The sequence below is a fragment of the Saccopteryx bilineata genome, chromosome 7 (assembly GCF_036850765.1).
Source record: "Saccopteryx bilineata isolate mSacBil1 chromosome 7, mSacBil1_pri_phased_curated, whole genome shotgun sequence".
In the NCBI taxonomy this organism is placed as follows: domain Eukaryota; kingdom Metazoa; phylum Chordata; class Mammalia; order Chiroptera; family Emballonuridae; genus Saccopteryx; species Saccopteryx bilineata.
The window spans coordinates 14,709,401-14,731,143 of record NC_089496.1 but is presented as its reverse complement, the minus strand read 5'-3'; the positions used below and the strand labels follow the sequence as shown (position 1 = coordinate 14,731,143).

At 36.2% G+C, this 21,743-nt stretch overlaps 1 protein-coding gene across 1 annotated transcript in view; it reads left to right on the top strand.

Annotated features, from left to right (window-relative positions):
• Positions 1-21,743, top strand: part of RELN (reelin) — a 673,979-nt gene that overhangs the window by 258,492 nt on the left and 393,744 nt on the right. The window contains exon 4 of the mRNA XM_066238313.1: positions 14,395-14,465. Coding sequence (XP_066094410.1) covers positions 14,395-14,465 — 71 coding nt within the window. The remainder of the gene's footprint in view (positions 1-14,394; positions 14,466-21,743) is intronic.

The following is a 21,743-nucleotide window of genomic DNA, read 5'->3' as shown; positions in this document are numbered from 1 at the left end:
TTTTAGGATCAACTTGTAGGTTTCTGGAAAATATCCAATTGGGATTTCGATAGAGGATATGTTGACTATTTAGATCTGTTTAGATTGTATTGGCATCTTAATAATATTAAGTCTTCTGATTTATGAACACAATTTTTTATGTATAATATTTAGATCTTAAGTCTTTTTCAACAATGTTTTCTAGTTTTAAATTTTGTATTTAGCCCTGGCCGGTTGGCTCAGTGGTAGAGCATCGGCCTAGCATGCAGAGGACCCGGGTTCGATTCCCGGCCAGGGCACACAGGAGAATCGCCCATTTGCTTCTCCACCCCTCCGCCGCGCCTTCCTCTCTGTCTCTCTCTTCCCCTCCCGCAGCCAAGGCTCCATTGAAGCAAAGATGGCCCGGGCGCTGGGGATGGCTCTGTGGCCTCTGCCTCAGGTGCTAGAGTGGCTCTGGTTGCAACATGGCGACGCCCAGGATGAGCAGAGCATCGCCCCCTGGTGGGCATGCCGGGTGGATCCCGGTCGGGCGCATGCGGGAGTCTGTCTGACTGTCTCTCCCTGTTTCCAGCTTCAGAAAAATGCATAAATAAATAAATAAATAAATAAAGTTTGTATTTATTTTGTTAAATTTATTCATAAGTATATTTTTTATTGTGAATGCTACTGTTTTTAAATTTTTATTTTTAGGTTATTTATTAATTGTATTGAAAACAATTTATTTTTATATATTGATTTTGTTTTCTAGAATTATGCTGGACTTATTAGTTTCAATCATTTTCTTGTGGATTCCTTAGTATTCTCTATAAATAACATTATGTCATCTGCAAATAGAATCATTTTTACTTTCTACTTTTTATTTTTATTACTTTTAATTTTATTTTTTAATTACAGTTTACATTCACTATTATTTTGTATTACTTTCAGATGTGCAGCATAGTGGTTAGACAGCTATGTAATTTATAAGGTGATCTCCCAGACTATACATAGTTTTTATAATATTGTTGCTATATTATCTTGCTGTACTTTACATCCGCATGACTATTTTATAACTACCATTTTGTATTTAGTATTCCCTGGACCTATTTCACCCAGACCTCAACCCTCCTGCCCTCTGGCAGTTATCAGTCTGTTCTCTGAAACTATTCTTCTGTTTATATTTTGCTCATTTGTTTTATTCTTTAGAGTCCACACGTAAGTGAAATCATATGGTATACATCTTTATTTAGCTTGTTTAACTTAGCATAATATCCTCTAGGTCCATTCATGCTATTGTAAATGGTTAGATTCCGTCTTTTTTTATGGCTGAATAGTATTCCATTGTGTGTGTATACACACACATATGCACACGCACACACTTATATGTATATACTCAGAAGTGGAATCACTGGGTCATAAGGCAATTTTATTTTTAATTTTTGAGGAACCTCCATACTGTTTTATGTAGTGGCTGCACCAATCTGTATTTCCACCAACACTGCACCAGGGTTTCCTTTACTCCACATATTCACCAGCACTTGTTTGTTTATGTATTGATAACCATTCTGACAGGTCTGAAGTGATATGCCATTGTGGTTTTTAAATTCTTTTATTGAATTTATTAGGTTGATATTGGTTAATAATATTATATAGGTTTCAGATGTATGCCTCTATAGTACATTATCTGTATATAGTATTATGTATTTACCACCCCCACATAAAGTCTCCTTCCATCATTATGGTTTTAATTTGCATTTCTCTGTTGATTATTGACATTGAGCATCTTTTTATAAGTTTATTGGCCATGTGTATGTCCTCTTTGAAGAACTCTCTTCAGAGAAAAGAACTCACTTTTTAATTTGATTATTTGTTTTTGTGATGTTGAGTTATATGAATTTATTATAAATTTTGAATCTTAATTCTTTGTTGGATGAATCATTGGTGACTTTTTCCATTCAGTAGGTTGTCTTTTTGTTTTGTTAATGGTTTCCTTTGCTGTGCGAAAAATTCTTAGTTTAATATAGTCCCGTTTGTTTCTCTTTTTTTGTTTTCCTTGATGGAGGAGATATATCAGAAAAAAATATTGCTAAAAGAAATGTCAGAGATTTTGCTGTCTATGTTTTCTTCTAGGAGTTTCATGGTCTTGAATTACATTTAAGTCTTTTATCATATTTTTATTCTTGTATGTGTTGTAAGACAGTGTTCTAGTTTAATTTCTTTTTTTGCATGTATCTAATATTTTGAAAACCATATATTGAATAGACTGCCTTTACCTTATTGTATATTCTTGCCTGCTTTGTCATAAACAGGAAGGGACAAAAGTAGGTTTACAGATGTTTGTACAGAAAATAATAGAATAATGGAAGAATAAACTTTGTGTTTTGTGTACTCACAACTCTAAAACTACTTTGCCCCATCCTGTATTAATAAACCATCTAAACATGGGTTTGTTTCTGGGCTTTCTGTTCTGTTCCATTGATCTATGTGTTTGTTTTTCATAATATCTCCATTAGTATAGATTTATAGTATAGTTTCATATCAGGTGGTTTTATACCTCCACTTTGTTCTTTTTTTCCTCAAGATTGCTGTGGCTATTCAAGGTCTTTTGTGGATTATTTGTTCTTGTTCTGTGAAAAATGCCATTTGTATTATGATGGGGATTGCATTGAATCTGTAGCTTGCTTTGGGTTGTATGGACATTTTAGTGATGTTAATTCTTCCTGTCAACAAACACAGTGTGTGCTTTCATTTATTTGTATCTTCCTCAGTTTCTTTCCACATTGTCTTTTTTATTTTTTCTTTTATTTTTTTTCTGAAGCTGGAAACGGGGAGAGACAGTCAGACAGACTCCCGCATGCGCCCGACCGGGATCCACCCGGCACACCCACCAGGGGCAACGCTCTGCCCACCAGGGGGCGAAGCTCTGCCCACCAGGGGGCAATGCTCTGCCCCTCCGAGGTGTCGCTCTGTCGCGACCAGAGCCACTCTAGCTCCTGGGGCAGAGGCCAAGGAGCCAACCCCAGCGCCCGGGCCATCTTTGCTCCAATGGAGCCTCGCAGCGGGAGGGGAAGAGAGAGACAGAGAGGAAGGAGAGGGGGAAGGGTGGAGAAGCAGATGGGCGCTTCTCCTGTGTGCCCTGGCCGGGAATCAAACCCAGGACCCCTGCACGCCAGGCCGACGCTGTACCACTGTCCACAATGTCTTATAATTTTTGAGTACAGGTCTTTTAAATCCTTGGTTAAATATATTCCAGTTTTTGATATTTTTTGAGTCAGTTTAACTGGGATTGTTCTCTTAGTTCCTCTCTCTTTGATAGTTCACTGTTGGTGTATAAAATGAAACCAATTTCTCAATGTTTATTTTGTATTCTGCTACTTGACTTACTTCACTTGTCAGTTCTGGTAGTTTTAGGTGGAATCTAGAGATCTCCATATACATTATCACATCTTCTGCAAATAATGACAGTTTTGTTTCTTTGTTTCTAATTTGGAAACTTTTTATTTCTTCTTCCTGTCTGATTGCTGAGGTTTGGACTTTTAATACTATGTTGAATAAGAGTGGTGAATGTGAACACCCCTTGATTCTTCTTGATTTTAAAGAAAACACTTTTGGTTTTCCCCCATTGAGTTGGATGTTAACTATGAGTTTGTCATATATAGCCTATATTATGTTGAAGTATGGTTCCTCTATTCCCACTTTGCTGAGACTTTTTAATCACAAATGTGTGCTGGATTTTATCAAATGCTTTCCTGCATCTATTGGTATGATTATGTGATTTTTATCCTTCATTTTGTTTATATGGTATATTGTATTCATTGATTTGTTTATATTGAACCAAACTTGCATCCCAGGAATAATTCCCACCTGAAACATGCTCTTTTTAATGTATTGCTGCATTTTTTTTTTTTTGGTTAATACTTTATTAAGGAATTTTGCATCTTGCGAAGACTTCTTCTTCTTCTTTTCCAAGTGAGAGGAGGGGACATAGAGAGACAGACTCCTGTTTGCAATCCGACCAGAATCCACCCAGCAACCCCCCATCTAGGGCCGATGCTCTGTCCATCTGGGGCCATGCTTGCAACTGAGCTATTTTTAGCACCTGAGGTGGAGGCTCCATGGAGCCATCCTCAATGTCTGGCGCAATGTGCTCAAACCAATTGAGCCATGCTGTGGAAGGGGAAGAGAGAGAGAGAGAGAGAGAGAGAGAGAGAGAGAGAGAGAGAGAACAGAGGTAGAAAAGAAGATGGTTGCTTCTCCTGTGTACCCTGACCAGGAATCAAACCTGGGACATCCACATAATGGGCCAATGCTCTACCACTAAGCCAAATGGCCAAGAGCTCTTGCAATGACATTTTTAAATAAATGAAAAAAGAATAAATTCCTACTGAATGCCTTTATACTAAAATAAAATCCAGATGAGATGAGTATAAAAACTTCCCCCCAAAATGCATGAAAATATCTATTTAACTAGATTTAGAATGGGAAAAAGCTTCTAAACATGAAAACCTTGGAAAATTTTAGATGGAAATAGGTGGAAAAATTTGATTACATGAAAAGTTAAAACTTTTTAATAGAACCGTAATGACAGTAAAAGATTAATTATAAGCTGATTAAAAATTGACAACAAAACATGGAATTAATAACCTCAACATTGAATGAGGTCTCATAAATCAGTGAGAAAAACATTAAACCCATAGCAAAATTGACAAGGGCAAAAAGAGATAACTTTTGAAGTTGAAAAATATTACCCCCCCCCAAATCATGCAAAATAATTCCACTAACAATCAGTGGGATGGAAACTAAAAGTATTATGGCATCTTTGAATGAAAACTAGATTGATAATGCTCAATGCTGCCAGAATTATTGTTGGATGGGTGCTCTCTACTACACTGGTGGGGAAATGTACCTTTCCTTAAGAGTTACTTGAAATTATGAATCTAAAACTTAAATGTTTATGCCCTTAATTCATTTATCTCAGTCCTAGAAATTTATCTTAAAATGCAAGATATGCTAAAAATTTTGAACTAGAGAAACAGAAATTGGAATGGTGGTTATCAGGTTTTATTTGTTGTTGTTTGTTTTGGTTGGGGGAATGGTGTAATACTGGTCAGAGTATGCGAACTTTTAGTTTGAGATTGACAGGTTCTGGGGATCTAATATACAGCATAGTGATTATAACTAATAATACTGTATAATGTACTTAAATGTTGTCAAAAAAGACCTTAAATGTTCTCACTATAAAACCAAAATGGCAAATATGTGACAGGATGGAACTGTTAGCTAATTGTTATTGTGGTAAACATTTTGCAGGATATAAATGTGTCAGATCAACCCATTGTACACCTTAAACTTAGCCAATGTTATTTGTCAATTATATCTCAGTAAAACTGGGGAGGAATAAAAGCTATGGTGAAAGACTTATATACTTCATTATGTAAAATATTAAAAAATAAAAACAAAATTTCAACAATAATATAATAAACTATGATATAACTGTATAGTGGAATATTATTTAACCTTTAAAAATCTTGTTCTATGAAGCAATATAAAGACTTAATGCAATCCCTATTAAAACACCAAAGACATTATTTTCAGAATTAGAACAGCTAATCATAAAATTTATATGGAACCTCAAAAGACCCTGAATAACCAAAGAAATTTTGAAAAAGAACAAAGTGGAAGGTATCATGCTCTCTGATATCAAAGTATACTATAAATCTATAATAATCAAAACAGTATGGTACTGGCATGAAAACATATGTAGACCGATGGAGTGGAGTAGTATGGCATGGCATGGAATGAAAGAGAATAGGAGAACCCAGAAATAAATGCTCACTTATTTAATCAATCTACCATAAAGAAGGCAAGGATATACAATGGAAAAAAAGACTGTCTCTTCAATAAATGGTGTTAGGAACACCATGCAAAAAAACCAAAATTGGACCAATTTGTTACACTATATACAAAAATAAACTCAGAATGGAATAAAGATTTAAGGGTAGGATCTGAAACCATAACACTCAAAAAAAAACAAACATAGGCAATAAACTTTCTGACATTGTCCTCACTGGTATTGTTTTGCATATATCTCTTTGAACAAGGGAAACAAAGGAGAAAATAAACAAATAGGACTACATCAAACTAAAAAGTTTTTGCACAACAAGGGAACCCATCAACAAAACAAAAAGACAACTACTAAATGGGGGGAAATAATCCCAAATGATACATCTAATAAAGAGTTAGTATTCAAAGTATAAAAGGAACTCATACAACTTAATACAAACAATATGATTTAAAAATGAACACAGTGGCCCTGGCTGGTTGACTGAGCAGTAGAGTATCAACCCAGTGTGTGGATGTCCCAGATTAAATTTCCAATCAGGTCACATAGTAGAAGTGACCATCTGCTTTGCCCCCTTCCCCCTTCTATTTCTCTCTCCCTCTTTCCCTCCTGCAGCCATGGCTCGACTGATTTGAGCACATTGGCCCCTGCTGCTGAGACTGGCTCCACTGAGCCTCCTACTCAGGCATTAAAAATAGCTCAGTTGCAAGGGGCACCAGATGGACAGAGCACCAGCCCCAGACAGGGCTTGCTGAATGGATCCTGGTCTGGGTGCATGTGGGAGTCTGTCTCTGTATCTCTCCTACTCTCACTTTAAAAATAAAAAAATTAATATTAAAATAAATAAATAAAATGAGCAGAGGATCTTAATAGACACTTCTCCAAAGGGGGCATATAGATGGCCAACAGACATAAAAAGATGCTCAATATTATTAATCATCAGAGAAATGCAAATTAAAACCACAATAAGATATCACTTTACACATGTTGGAATGGCTATTATCAATAAATCAACAAATAACAAATATTAGTGAGAATGTGGAGAAAAGGGATCCTTGTACACTGTTAGGATTGTAATTTAGTGTAACAACTACTGAACACATTATGAAGATTCCTCAAGAATTGAAAAATAGAGCTGCCATAATACCAAGCAATTCCACTTCTGGGTATTTATCTGAAGAAAACAAAAGCACTGATTCCAAAAGATATATTCATCCCTATGTTCACTGCAGAATTACTACTAATAGCCAAGATGGGGAAACAACCTAGACATTCATCAATAGATCAGTAGAAGAATGGATAAAAAAGGTGTGACACATACATGTATAGATATAGGTAGATACAGTGGAATATTATTCAGCAATTAAAAAAATGAAATCTTGCTATGTGTGACAACATGAGTGGACCCTGAGGGCATCATGACAAGTGAAATGAGTCAGACAGAGAAAGACGGATATCATATATGGTCTCACTTGTATTAGAATCTAAAAAAAAATCAAAACAAATGAATAAACAAAACAAAATAAAAACAGACCCATAGCTACATGGAACAAACTGATAGTTATCAAATGGGAAGAAGGTGGGGGAGGTTGAAATTTAAAACAAAAATCTCGTTTTAAAAATAATGATATAGGAACTATTTATAACAAATGTTAAATATAAAGGAATAAAAACCTTTTTTTTAGGCAAGAAATTTCTTCAAAACTTTCTATTCATGAATAAAATTTTAAAACTAGAAGAAATGTTAATAGTGATAATATCTCCTGGGTGTGAATATGAGTGCTTTTATTTTTGCATTAATATTTTTCTTTACTTTTAAACTTTTATAATACATACAAATTTTTATCAGAAAAATATTTAATATTATATTTTATTAGAGAGGCTTGCTTTATAACTTGTTTCCTGCAAAGTAACCCTTTTTTGTACTTACTCCAATATTGTTCTAATTTGTTGTGATTAGTTAACTAAGTTAGAAATTCTAACCTTTATTAGAGCTTTCATCAGCTTGTTACAATCATATTTTAAATTTTACAGTCCTTTTTTATTTTTTATTTCCTTGAGGGGAAGAGTGACTTTTGATTCTACATTGTATGGGATATGTATTTTTCGAATTCTCATTCAATTTGTGCCAGTATTTTCTAAAATGACCAGTGAGAGCATCATCATTATCATAATTCTTTGTATTTTCTTTTCATGGAGTTGATCTCTCTGATTTTCACCACAGCCCTAAATAATAAATATTGTAAGTTTTTAAGTCCTGTCTCAAAAAATAAACAGTTCTCTCTAAGATCAACATAAACTACTGAGCTATGATGTAAACCCACATTTTCTGATTCCAGATCTACTATTTGAACCTTAGAAAAATCTAGTACAGACAGTTTATTTTTATAAAGAAAATGAAACATACGAAAGTTAAGAGATACGGCCTAAATCACGGCAATAATGCGTGTCAGACCCAAAATGAAACCCCCATTCCTCTGTGTCTGAACTAGTATTCCATTCGTCCACTCAGAGGTGAGACCTGAGTGCTTTACATGAGTGTTCCCACAAATATATAGATTCTTTAATACACTATCCAGGGCCAACAATTTTTACTCAGGTTTTCTTTGAAGTCGGTATACTATTTTACCAGTTTGTCCTTGTCTTGCCTAAGGATGCCTCTGAGGCAAGTTAACACAAGCTTACTTATTTAAAAGTAAGTTTACTTAGTTTAAAGCAGCTGAGCCGCTCTAATAATTGTCTTTGATTAATTTTAGTGATTTTTAAGAGGCGGTAAGGAAAGCATTTTTATTTTGAAATTTCAGAAGGCATTTCTGAAATACAAATGGTTTAAGAATACTCAGTAAGATATGAAATGATGACAACATGTTGCAATAATAAAGCAAATACATTAGCTTGATGACAAGGGGGCAAGAATCTTTGCAAGTGAATTGATCCCTTTGAAGATCAAATTTACGGCACTCAGTCTACCTCTCTCTTTTCCCATGTTCCACATACTTAGTAACATTTCCTGGAGGGTCTCTGGGCATGGCATCCTGATGTTACACTAGATTAAAATCACGTTGCTGATTAATGAGTGCTTTCCAACTGTGAGTCTACAAGGCACGGTAACATACCAGACCTCATTGATAAAGCAGAAGAGAAAGGCAGGAAAAGTAACCCAACACTGCAGGTTAATAAGCATATTACCCTAGATTTAAAAATGATTCTGTAGGTTGATAAGTAAGCATTACATGTAATACAGAAACAGTACACTTGGATAGACATTGTGACAACCATATCAAAACCCTTCTTATTCTGTTTTTGGAAACTGGATGGCAATATTGCACATTTGGAGCAAATTGTGAACTTAAAAATAGAGTTTTGATTTCCTCATATGTTCAAGTGATTATGACAGGTGCCTAATGGGGGATGATTTCCTTTTCTTTTTCTTTTTTTAATGTGAGAGGAGGAGGAGGGGAGATAGTGAGGCAGACTCCCATAAGCTCCCCAACTGGGATCCACCCAGCAACCCTGTCTTGGGCCAGTGCTCAAATAAACTGAGATATTTTTAGCACCTGAGGCTGACATGCTCAGACCAACTGAGCTATCTTCAGCCCCCAGGGCCACACTTGAACCAGTTGAGCTGGCTGTGGAGAGGGGAGAGGGAGAGAAGGGGGTAGTGAGGGGGAGAAGCAGATGGTCACTTTTCCTGTCTGCCCTGACTGGGAGTTGAACCTGGGACATCCATATGCCAGGCTGATGCTTTATCCACTGAGCTACTGGTCAAGGCTGGGATAATTTCTTTTTAATTAACTATTTCTACTATCCCAGAAGTTTTAAATCCATGTAGGTAGACTGTATCTGAAGGGTGAATATTTATATATTTAAATAATAATTGTTGTTATCCCTATTTTCATATAGGGAATCTGAAGCCTAGTGTGATTAATGAAGTTTTGCAAAGTCAGAGAGCTCCTAAGTAGCAGTTCACTGTGTTTGGACACTGGAATTTTCAATTCCAGAGATGGAAATTCAGCTCGGTGCTTCACTGCAGAGTACACTCAGTTCTAAGGATGTTCAGTCAAAATCAGAATATGGCATATTATTTAAGTAAATAACAACAAAAGCTATTTCAGGCTCTGAATATGGTGATCATAATGAACTTGCTTCATTTGGTAGAAGCTGTTAGAGCTTTACAAATGATAGATTTTAATAGTCTGAAGGGATTTTAAAATTATTTAATAGGGATTCTTGTTGGCAAATTTGCTCTAGAAATCTATGCATCTTCCAAGATGATAAGTAATTATTAGAACCTTGTTTAAGAAATTTGGTCTACTCCCCAGAACAGTGAACAATGAGGATATTTTTAAAACTCTTCTGAAAAATTACTGCTAATTATGGAAAATTCAGCACAAGTTCTTAGCACCACCAATTTGATAGACCTACCCCCAAAAGAGAGCTATAAATTACATTAAATAACCATTCTAAAAATGAGTAAGGCCTGTTACTATATACTATAACTGTGCACTTTTATTTTTATAGGAAAAAAAATAGATTATGGATTAAATATTGAAGGACATAATGTCTAGAGTTTTTCAACCCTGAGTTACTGTGTTTTAGAAATTTTGAATTTGTATAAATGTTTTAATATTTTAAATGTAAATACATATATAGAGAGTTGGATATTTTTTTAATTGGGCATTTTTATATTAAAATGTTACCTGAGGATTTAAAAGGTTGATAAAGAAAATGATGCACATAATGATTATCTTTCAGTGTGTGTATGTGACGTTTGTGTCCCTGTGGGGTTGGGCAGTGGTGTGGTTGAGACTGGGTGAGATGCTCTTGTGTTTGGCAGAGACCTGGGGAGACAGGCATGGTCATGGAAGCAGTGGGAGGAATGTGCAGAGCGGAAAGTGGACTGCATTGAGCCGAGTAGAAGTTGAGGGACTTGTTGAGCACCATGGGAGAGAGGATCAAGAGAAATGGTATTTTTAAAGACAAACGCCATGGAATTGCTGGCCAAGTGGCCAAGGTTTCAAATGGAAGTGGGAAAGGTGTTTATCCTAAAGGCAGTTAAATAAAAATTCTTAGCTATGGCCCAAAAGATTGGAATAGAGAGTACAAACCAGAGGATGACTTGGAACATTAGGTCCATAAGCAGGATCACCCTCTGGAAAGAAATTAAAGGCTACCATCAAATCTATGAATCAGGTCAATGACAATTTAACATAATGATTAAATACAAGGATTCCACACTCTGACTGGATGGGTTTGAATCATGGCTTTACCACTGGTTTTATGGCATTTGATAAATTACACAACAGTTCTGTGTCCCAGGAAAATGGGAATAATGACATCTAACTTGTAGGATTGTTGCCAGGATTAATTGAGTTAATATGTGGAGACCTTACAACAGGCCTAGCAGGGGGTAAATTTCAGTTTGTAAAAGAAATGTTAGAATAATAATAATCATATATACAATTTATATATACACATAGTTTATATAGAGATATACCAGTCAGATTATTATTACTACTTTGGCTTTTCCCAAGGACTTCAGATAATGACATGATGTGCTCCTCAAGTCAATTTCTGACTGCTAAGCCCTTTCATCAAACAACGTCAAATAATTAGACGCTGTAAAGTCCCGGTGCTCTGCTTGAATTGATGAAGCCTAGAGCACCCCCTGCGCCCCTCCCTCTATTCCCATGGAGACCCCTGGGTACCATGCCGGAACTCTTGAAAACTGCTCATGCAGAGGAAAGAGCACAAGGCTTGGAGTGAAATCCTGGAGACAGGTTCTCTCTGCCTTTAATATCCGTGTGACATTCAGGAGGTCCTTGCTGGGCCTCAGTGTCCTGATTCAGATGCTGTCAGAGTTAGACTAGTGTGGTGGTTCCCACACTCTGCCTCGCTAAAACCCTGAGCACCCCAGAGCAGTGCACAGGGAAGTTGTGGGGAGCATGCTGGATGGGAGAGAGAACCCAGCTACCTCAGAAACTAGGACTCCTCTATTTCATACATTGGAATCCCGTATTTGTTTGAAGAATGAGAACCGCAGCTAGGATGGTTCTCACAACTAGATGGTAAAAGTTTCATTGGTTTCAGTTATTCTCTAGTTTCTCAGAAATTTATTCATTGAACCAAAGAGGCAGAAGAACATGAATGAAAGCAGAACATCCTGCGTCTGAGGAACCTGAGTAACAGGGAAGCAAGAAAGTGGACTCCTCACAAGGTGCTGTGCAGTGACCAAGATATTTGAATATCTCTGATGTCCAGGGAGAAGGCAAAACTACTCTTCCATGAATTCAACCTGTGTACTCTGGCCTTATTGTGTTCATGGGGAGCATAGACTGGCACAATGACAACTAAGTTTGTGGATCATCGAGAAATATTACAGTAAGAATATATATATACAATCTGAAGACAACTAAAATGAACAATAATTTAAATACTATGCACTGGCGTACTTTTCTTGGTGGATAGTAGTTTCAGAAAATATATCCTTTCCAAAGAAATGCCAAATTAAAATAGTGCATCTCTGATTGCTGTGCTACTGTTAGAAGTGCGTATGAACTCAGAAGCTCTTGACTTCATTGAGATTTGAACAACGAAATGTGTTCTGGGTAGATTGTGCTGACATGTTCCCTCTGGACGTGAAACCTGTAATTCATTAGTGAGTGTGTAAGGCCGAGTTTATGACTTATGTTTGTCCAATGGTTAGTCCTCCTCATTTTAAGCTTGCCAAGAGCAAAGGAAAACCTATAAATACATATAAATATAAACAGAGAATGGTAGCATCTGCTTATTTGTAATTTCAGTAATGATTAATATTTAACAAGGGCTGATTACCCTTGTATATTTCACATATAGTATGAGTTGAAGGCTGCCCAGTGATTTTTGTCTCCAATTATATTTCCACTCACCATTCTAAAACCCTCACTATTATGCCATTGTGTGTATGTGCACTGAAGTAGAATATTTAGTTTCATTGCTGAAGTGTGTTCGCTTGGTGTGACATCACCCATCCACACTTCGACGTGGCTTACTTTATCAGATCACTTTCAGAGCTGGGTCTTGGGGAACAGCTGTGCGTGACAGTATTAATTCAGTGGAGATAGATATAAGAAAGGTCTGCAGTAAGAGGAGGAAGGCACATCCACTTGGAGACCAGAGTGAGGAATGTTGGGAACCATGAGCCCCAGCATTGGGCCCACATGGGACAAGATGTTGACTGAGGGTGCGCGTATGGATGGAAATTGCAGCAGCCAAATGCCCTCGTGACCAAGCAGTGTCTTGTACGTAATACATCTTTACCAAATGAATCAAATTATTTTTGCCCTAGGGTAGTTTTATCTAGAAAATGTTGAGATTTAATTTTAATATTTTGTTATTAAAAATACTTTGTATAGCTTATTTTCTAAAATTGGGTTTCTTAAAGAGACATGCGTTTCTGTTTTACATTTTTTGAATAAGACATTTTGTTCCAGAAAAATCCTTTTTAAGGCAAAACCCCTTCAAATATAAAGCATAAATAATTCTTTATTAAGACAGTTCCTATTATAGCCATTGAGTAACACATCTGCTGCAAAGATGTTATTTTTTTCCTACCAAATCCATGTGCACAGCTCTGATTAGAGGAGGTGAAAGATACACATCTCCTTCAAATGGTGAATTAGACTTGGTGGCGGGTGGTAGGGGTGGAGGTATATTTTATTATGTCAGATTTTGCAATTTTGAAAGCTTCAAATAGCCCTCTTTAAAAAAAAAAACTTTAAAGTAATACTCTGTCTCATCCTCTCTATGTGTTATGGTGACTATTGATTAAAAAAAAAAAAGCACATTAAAAGCATCTTTCTCCAGTACTAATATATTATTGCTCCACAAGCCATCTTATGTCAAGTCGTCCTAAAGAATAAATTTTGCCCTGGCTGGTTGGCTCAGCGGTAGATCATCGGCCTGGCATGAGGAAGTCCTGGGTACAATTCCCAGCCAGAGCACACAGGAGAAGCATCCATCTGCTTCTCCACCCTTTTCCCTCTCTTTCCTCTTCATCTCTCTCTTCTCCTCCCTCAGCCAAGGCTCCATTGGAGCAAAGTTGGCCCCAGGCACTGGGGATGGCTGCATTGCCTCTGCCTCAGGCACTAGAATAGCTCCAGTTGCAGCAGAGCAATGGCCCAGGTGGGCAAAGCATTGCCCCTGGTGGGCTTGCCAGGTGGATCCGGGTGGGGCACACACCGGAGTCTGTCTCTGCCTCCCCTGCCACCCCACCGCTTCTCTCTTTGGAAAAATACAAAAAATAAATTTTAACAAACATTCTTTCCATGCTTTTTCTTCTATCCAGGATTTGCTCACATCTATCAGCATAAGCCTGCAGATGTTACAATATATTTACAAAGTAAAACCAGAAGATAATTTATAACTCAGTTGCAGTGGCTTAAGCCTTGACTCTATTGTTAATTTTTTTTCATTGTTCAGATGCACTCATTTAAAAAAAATCATGTCCAAACAATAATGTTTAAAAATGGGGTTTTTAAAAGTTTAAAAAAATATGTATGGGAGATCACCAAACTTAAAAGATATGGATTAACCTTTTTCCTATTTATTTCCAGGGCTACAGCAACACACAGGGGCCAGATTATTTTCAAAGATGCTTTAGCCCAGCAGTTGTGTGAACAAGGAGGTAAGAATCATATTTGATTTCTCCATGTTGGTTGTGTCAAAACTATTTATGGTAGGTCCTACATTCTATGTGCGAAGTAAGCATTTCATTAATATTACCTTTTTTTTTATTCAATGAGAGGAGGGGAGGCAGAGACAGACTCTGGATGCTCCCTGACTACCGGCAAGCCCACTAGGGAGTGATGCTCTGCCCATCTGGGATGTTGCTCTGTTGTTCAGCAACCGAAGTCTTCCCAGCACCTGAGGCAGAGGCCATGGATCCATCCTCAGCGCCCAGGGCCAGCTCACTCTAATCGAGCCATGGCTGCAGGAGGGGAAGAGAGAGAAAGAGAGAGGAAAGCAAAAGGGAGAGGGTTGGAGAAGCAAATGGTCGCTTCTCCTATGTGCCCTGATGGAGAATTGAATCTGGGACGTCCACATGCTGGTCGACACTCTACCACTGAGCTAACCCACCAGGGCCTCATTAATATTACTTGATCATGATACTTTGATGGCTGTCAGAGGGGAGAGGGGTGAGGGAACTGAATGAAAGAAGGTGAAGGGATTAGCCAAAACACACACATGCACACACACACATATGTAAAATACATAAACACAGACAACAGTGTGGTGATAGCTAGAGGGGAGGGGGACAGGGGCAAGGTATAGGTGGGTAAGGTGGGGGATGGGGATGGAAAGAAACTTCGCTTGGGACATGGGTGCACAGTGCAGCGTGGAGATGGTGTTTTATTGAGTTGTACGCTTGAAACCTGTATGGCTTTATGAACCAGTGTCATCCCAATAAATTCAATTAATTGAAAAATGGATTTACCAACCCCTACATAGCCCTAGTAATTATTTAGCAATTATTGATAAAGGTATGTAGACTACTGAAAACACTAAGTGTATACAAGTATACACTTGTAATACAAGAAGTCCTGGGTTCCATTACCTTCTTTTCACAATTTTTTCCTTATGAATTGCATTTAGTTGTACTGAAAATACGGATTTTGGTAGTGTTAAAATTCTGTAAAAAAACACTTAATGCTACAAAAATACATCTGCTTAATTTACCACTTAAATTTTTTATCAACTTTGTTGAAAATGTTACTACTGTTTATTGCTTTTAATCACATTATGTGTTATTTATATGCTTTTTTCCAGCTGTATACACTATTAATTTTACACTTCCAGATGGATAATGTATCAGTTTAGGTTAAGTATACATTAAGTAGTCACATGAAGGGACTTCTGCTTTGTGAGTGCGTCATACAAATCCAAGCTCTTAACCATACCAAACTCGGACATGTGTACATGCACACATGCACACACACATACACACTGAAAAGGTGAAAACCAGGACCCATGCCTTCCCTCTAACCCTTGAACTTCCACCCGACTTTGTGTCTTCATGTAGCATTTCCCACTTCACATGAATATTCTTCTGAAAAGTGATGGAGCTCCCCTAGACAGACTGAGGTTCTCAAGCACAGGAACGATGCCTTAGTGTTTTTGGTCCCCAGAACCTGGTGTAGTGCCTGGCACATGACAACCACTCAAAAAAATGGCACTAGATTAAATACAAGTTTTTCTGAGCCATACATCTATTTCTTTATTTAAGCATCTTGACAAAGGATACATTTGAAGCCAATTTTTGTAAATGCCATGTCCTTTTCAACCATCAGCATAGGCATATTATCATTTTTGGCTTACAGAGTTATATTATGGGGAAATGTATTAATTTAGAAATTATATTATTGAATTTAATGGAAATTTCCATGATCTCTCTTCTAGAGGGAATCCAATGGACTTACAAGAGAATGAGGAAAAGTTATATTGGTTTTTGAAAGGCCTAAGAAAATATCATTTATTATTTGTAGTTCTATATATATCACCAGTACAGCTTTATCTAAGTAATATGATACTTGATGATTATTACTGGCTAACTAGTTTAAAAACATACCTCTTGAATGAGAAAACCCCATTCTAATTATAGTTTTCAATATATATTAGTGTTCTTGTAGTAAATATATTTTTATTCTGAAATTTTTGAGAATGGAGAAAATGTGATTGCCTTTATAGTGGGTTCAAGAAACCTATCTCAACGTAAATCTTTATTTCAGACTGTGAAAATGTTTGTATTATAGGAAATATGGAACAAAATATAGCACTGATTATTAATATCCTGAAAACTGCATAGTGTCAGAAAAACATGTCTAATTGTATTAATATTTATCACTACCTAAAGGCATATTTTTTTAAACCTGGAATTTAAAAAAAATATTTTGTATCATAAATGAATTGTTGGGATGGAGTTTATTTAATATGAAAAGAAAAAGCCATGAGAAATCACTGGGAAAACAATTCTCAACCAGTGAGGGGGGAAAAGCCTTGTATAGCAGTGTTACCCCAGAACAAGATTTACATGAAGGTAGATGTGGGTGTTATTAAAAATGCTCTTCAGCCCAGGACCAGAGGAAAAACTGAGCTCTTCAATAACACCTACTCAATTGGAATCATACCAATCCATCCGAGGTAGGATGGGAAGAGTACTACCAAGAGTGATGGCTCCCTGTGTCAGGGATAATAAGGGAAATAATTGCTACAATAAACCATATATTCATTTGGGCCCTATCTACTTTTAATTGCCACATTAGTTATCACCTAAAATAAAATACTATAAATTTACCATGTAATAATTTCTTTACATTAGTTGAGGAATATCTAATATATTTATTAGAGAAAAAATGACAGCCTCTATATACCACATACAGTGCCTTTCAATTACAGTATACTTAGTAGGTTTGTTGATTTTAATCAAGTTAAGCAATTTAAACAAAAGACATTATGCTTTTTTATTATTATTTATGATTTTAATTTGTGCTTACATAAATTCAAGTGTCCCCCTGAATATATCTCCCCCCTTATTTCCCCGCGGCCCCCCCTGCCCCCTTCCCCCAGTGCCTTCCCCCCTTCCCACCAGGATTTGCTGTCCTGTTCTCTGTAACACTGTGTTATGTATATATAATTTCATTAATCTCTTTCCCTTCTCTGATCCTATCTTCTCTTCCACTTTCCCTCTGAATGCTTTCCCTCTGGTCCCTTTGATTCCTCCTCTGCCTCTGTTGGGTTCCTCAGTTCACATTGTTCATTGCATTCCTCAAATGAGTGAGGTCATATGGTATTTTTCTTTCTCTGCCTGGCTTATTTCACTTAGCATGATAGTTTCCAGGTCCATCCATGTTGTCGCGAAAGGTAAGATTTCCTTCTTCCTCACAGCCGTGTAGTATTCCATTGTGTTTTTGTACCACTGCTTTTTTTTTTCTGCTTCCTTTCTGACCTGTAAATCTTTCTTTCTTTCTTTTTTTTTTAATAATTTTATTTTTTTAATGGGGCGACATCAATAAGTCAGGATACATATATTCAAAGATAATATGTCCAGGTTATCTTGTTGTTCAGTTATGTTGCATACCCATCACCCAAAGTCAGATTGTCCTCTGTCACCTTCTATCTAGTTTTCTTTGTGCCTCTCTCCCTCCTCCTCCCTCTTTCCCTCTCCCACTGACGGACACTTGGGCTGTTTCCAGATCTTCGCTATTGCGAACAATGCTGCCATAAACATGGGGGTGCATTTCTTCTTTTGAATCAGTGATTTGGTATTCATAGGATATATTCCTGAAAGTGGCATAGCTGGGTCAAAGGACAGTTCCATTTTTAATTTTTGGAGAAATCTCCATACTGTTTGCCATAGTAGCTGCACTAGTCTGCATTCCCACCAGCAGTGCAGGAGGGTTCCCTTTTCTCTACACACTCTCCAGTACTTACTGTGTTGTTTTGTTGATGAGCGCCATTCTGACTGGTGTGAGGTGGTATCTCATTGTGGTTTTATTTGCATTTCTCTAATGATTAATGATGTTGAACATTTTTTCATCTATTGGCCATCTGTATGTCCTCTTTGGAGAAGTGTCTATTCATTTCTTTTGCCCATTTCTTGATTGGATTCTTCATCTTTCCTGGTGTTGAGTTTTACAAGTTCTTTATAAATTTTGGTTAATCCCTTATCAGACGTATTGGCGAATATATTCTCCCATTGTGTGGGTTGTCTCTTTATTTTGTTAATGGTATCTTTTGCTGTGCAAAAGCTTTTTAGTTTCATATAGTCTCATTTTTTCATCCTGTCCATTATTTTATTTGCCCATGGAGATAAATCAGCAAAAATATTGCTTCAAGAGATGTCAGAGAGTTTACTGCCTATGTTTTCTTCCAAGATGTTTATGGTTACACGACTTAACATTTAAGTTTATTTTGAGTTTATTTTATGCATGGTGTAAGTTGGTGATCCAGTTTCATTTTTTTGCAAGTACCTGTTTAATTTTCCCAACAACATTAGTTAAACAAACAGTCTTTACTCCATGGAATGCTCTTACCTCCTTTCTCAAATATCAGTGTCCATAAAAATGTGGGTTTATTTCTGGGTTCTCTGTTCTGTTCCATTGATCTATATGTCTGTTCTTATGCCAGTGCCAAGCTGTTTTGAGTACAATGGCCATGTAGTATAACTTGATATCCGGAAGTGTGATACCTCCCACTTTATTCTTCTTTTTCAAGATTGCTGAGGCTATTCATGTTCTTTTTTGGTTCCATAAAATTTTTAGAATATTTGTTCTATATCATTGAAGTATGTCATTGGTATTTTAATAGGAACTGCATTGAATTTATAGATTGCTTTGCATAATATAGACATTTTAATGATGTTTATTCTTCCTATCCATGAACACAGTATATGCTTCCACTTGTTTGTATCTTCCTTGATTTCCTTTATCAATGTTTTATAGTTTTTCGAGTACAGGTCTTTAACCTCTTTGGTTAAATTTACTCTTAGGTACTTTGTGGGGTTTTTTGTTGCAGTAGTGAAGGGGATTGTTTTTTTTTTAATTTCTCTTTCAGACAGTTCGTTGTTGGTATATAAAAATGCCACTGATTTCTGAATATTGATTTTATATCCTGCCACCTTGCTGAATTCATTTATCAGGTCCAGTAGTTTTTTGACTGAGATCTTAGGGTTTTCTATGTACAATATAATATCATCAGCAAGTAATGATAGTTTTACTTTTTCTTTTCCAATTTGAATGTCTTTTATCTCTTCTTCTTGTCTGATTGCTATGGCTAGGACTTCCAGGACTATGTTGAATAAGAGTAGTGAAAGGGGGCACCCCTGCCTTGTTCCTGATCTTAAGGAGATTATGTTTAATTTTTGCCCATTGAGTATGATGTTGGCTTTGGTTTTGTCATAGATGGCCTTTATCATGTTGAGGTATGTTCCCTGTATTCCCACTTTGCTGATAGTTTTGATCATAAATGGGTGCTGGATTTTATCAAATGCTTTTTCTGCAACTATTGATATTATCATGTGATTTCTATCCTTCCTTTTGTTTATGTGTTGAATCACATCGATTGATTTGCGGATATTGTACCAGCTTTGTCTCCCTAGAATAAATTCCACCTGATCATGATGTATGATTTTTTCATGTATTGTTGGATCCGGTTTGCTAATATTTTGTTGAGAATTTTAGCATCTAAATTCATCACGGATATTGGTCTATAGTTTTCTTTCTTTGTAGTGTCTTTGCCTGGTTTTAGAATCAGTACTATGCTCGCCTCATTAAAGGAGTTTGGAAGTCTTTCCTCCTCTTGAATTTTTTGAAATAGCTTGAGAAAAAAGGGAGTTGGGTTTTTTTTAATATTTGGTAAAATTCGCCTGTAAAGACATATGGCCCAGGACTTTTGTTTGTTGGAATTTTTTTGATAACTGTTTCAAACTCATTTGATGAAATGGTCTGTTTAGGTTTTCTGATTCTTCTGTATTGATTTTTGAAAGATTATATGTTTTGAGGAATTTGTTCGTTTCGCCTAGGTTGTCTAATTTTATGGTATACAGTTCTTCATAGTATTTTCTTACAACTCTTTGTATTTCTGTTGTAGCAGTTGTTACTTCTTTCTCATTTCTAATTTTATTTATTTAAGTCTTCTCTCTTTTTTTCTTGGTGAGTCTGGTTAAAGGTTCATCAATTTTGTTTACCTTTTCAGAGGACCAGCTCTTGGTTTCATTGATCCTCTGTATTTTTTTTTAGTCTCTATGTCATTTATTTCCACTCTGATCTTTATTATTTCCTTCCTTCTACTTCTTCTGGGTTTTACTTGATGTTCTTTTTCTAGTTCTTTTAGATGTACGGTTATATTGTTTATTTGAGCTTTTTCTAGCTTCTAAAGGTATGCCGGTACTGTTATGAACTTCCCTCTCAGGACTGTTTTTGCTGCGTCCTATAAATTATGAGTTGTATTTTCATTTTCATTTGTTTCAAGAAAATTTTTGATTTCTTCCTTGATCTCATTGTTAACCCATTTGTTATTTAATAACATGCTATTTAGTTTGCAAGTGTATGAGTGTTTTTCAGTTTTTTTATTGTAGTTGACTTTTAGTTTCAAGCCATTGTTATCCAAGAAGATGCTTCATATGATTTCAATCTTCTTAAATTTGTTGAGACTTTTTTGTGTCCTAGCATGTGTTATCCTAGAGAATGTACCATGAGCACTTGAAAAGAATGTATATTCTGCTGCTTTAGGATGAAAGGTTCTGAAAATATCTATTTAATTTGGTTGATTGAGTGTGTCCTTTAAGTCTGCTGTTTCTTTTTATATTTTCTTTCTTGAGGATCTATTCAGTGATGTTAGTGGGGTATTAAAATCTCCTACTATTATAGTATTGCTATTGATCTCTCCCCTTAAGTCCATCAAAATCTGCTTTATATATTTAGGTGCTTTTATATTAGGTGCATAGATAATTATAATGGTTATATCTTCATTTTGGATTGCTCCCTTTATTATTATGTGATGACCTTCTTTACCTCTTACTATAGTCTTTGTTTTAAAGTCTGTTTTTCAGATATAAGTATTGCTACCCCATCTATTTTTTTATTTCCATTTGCATGAAATATTTTTTCCATCCCTTTACTTTTAGTCTATGTGTATTTTTTGTTCTGAGGTGGGTCTCTTGTAGACAGCATATGTATGGATCCTGTTTTCTTATCCCTGCAGCTACCCAATGTCTTTTGATTGGAGCATTTAATCCATTTACATTTAAGGTTATTATTGATATGTAGTTTTTTATTGACATTTTATTATTTAAATCTACATTTCTTTTTTACTAGATTCCCCCCCCCCCCCACCCTTTGTTCTGTTTACAGCAGGCCTCTTAACATTTCTTGTAGCATTGGTTTGGTTGTAATGAATTGCTTGAGTT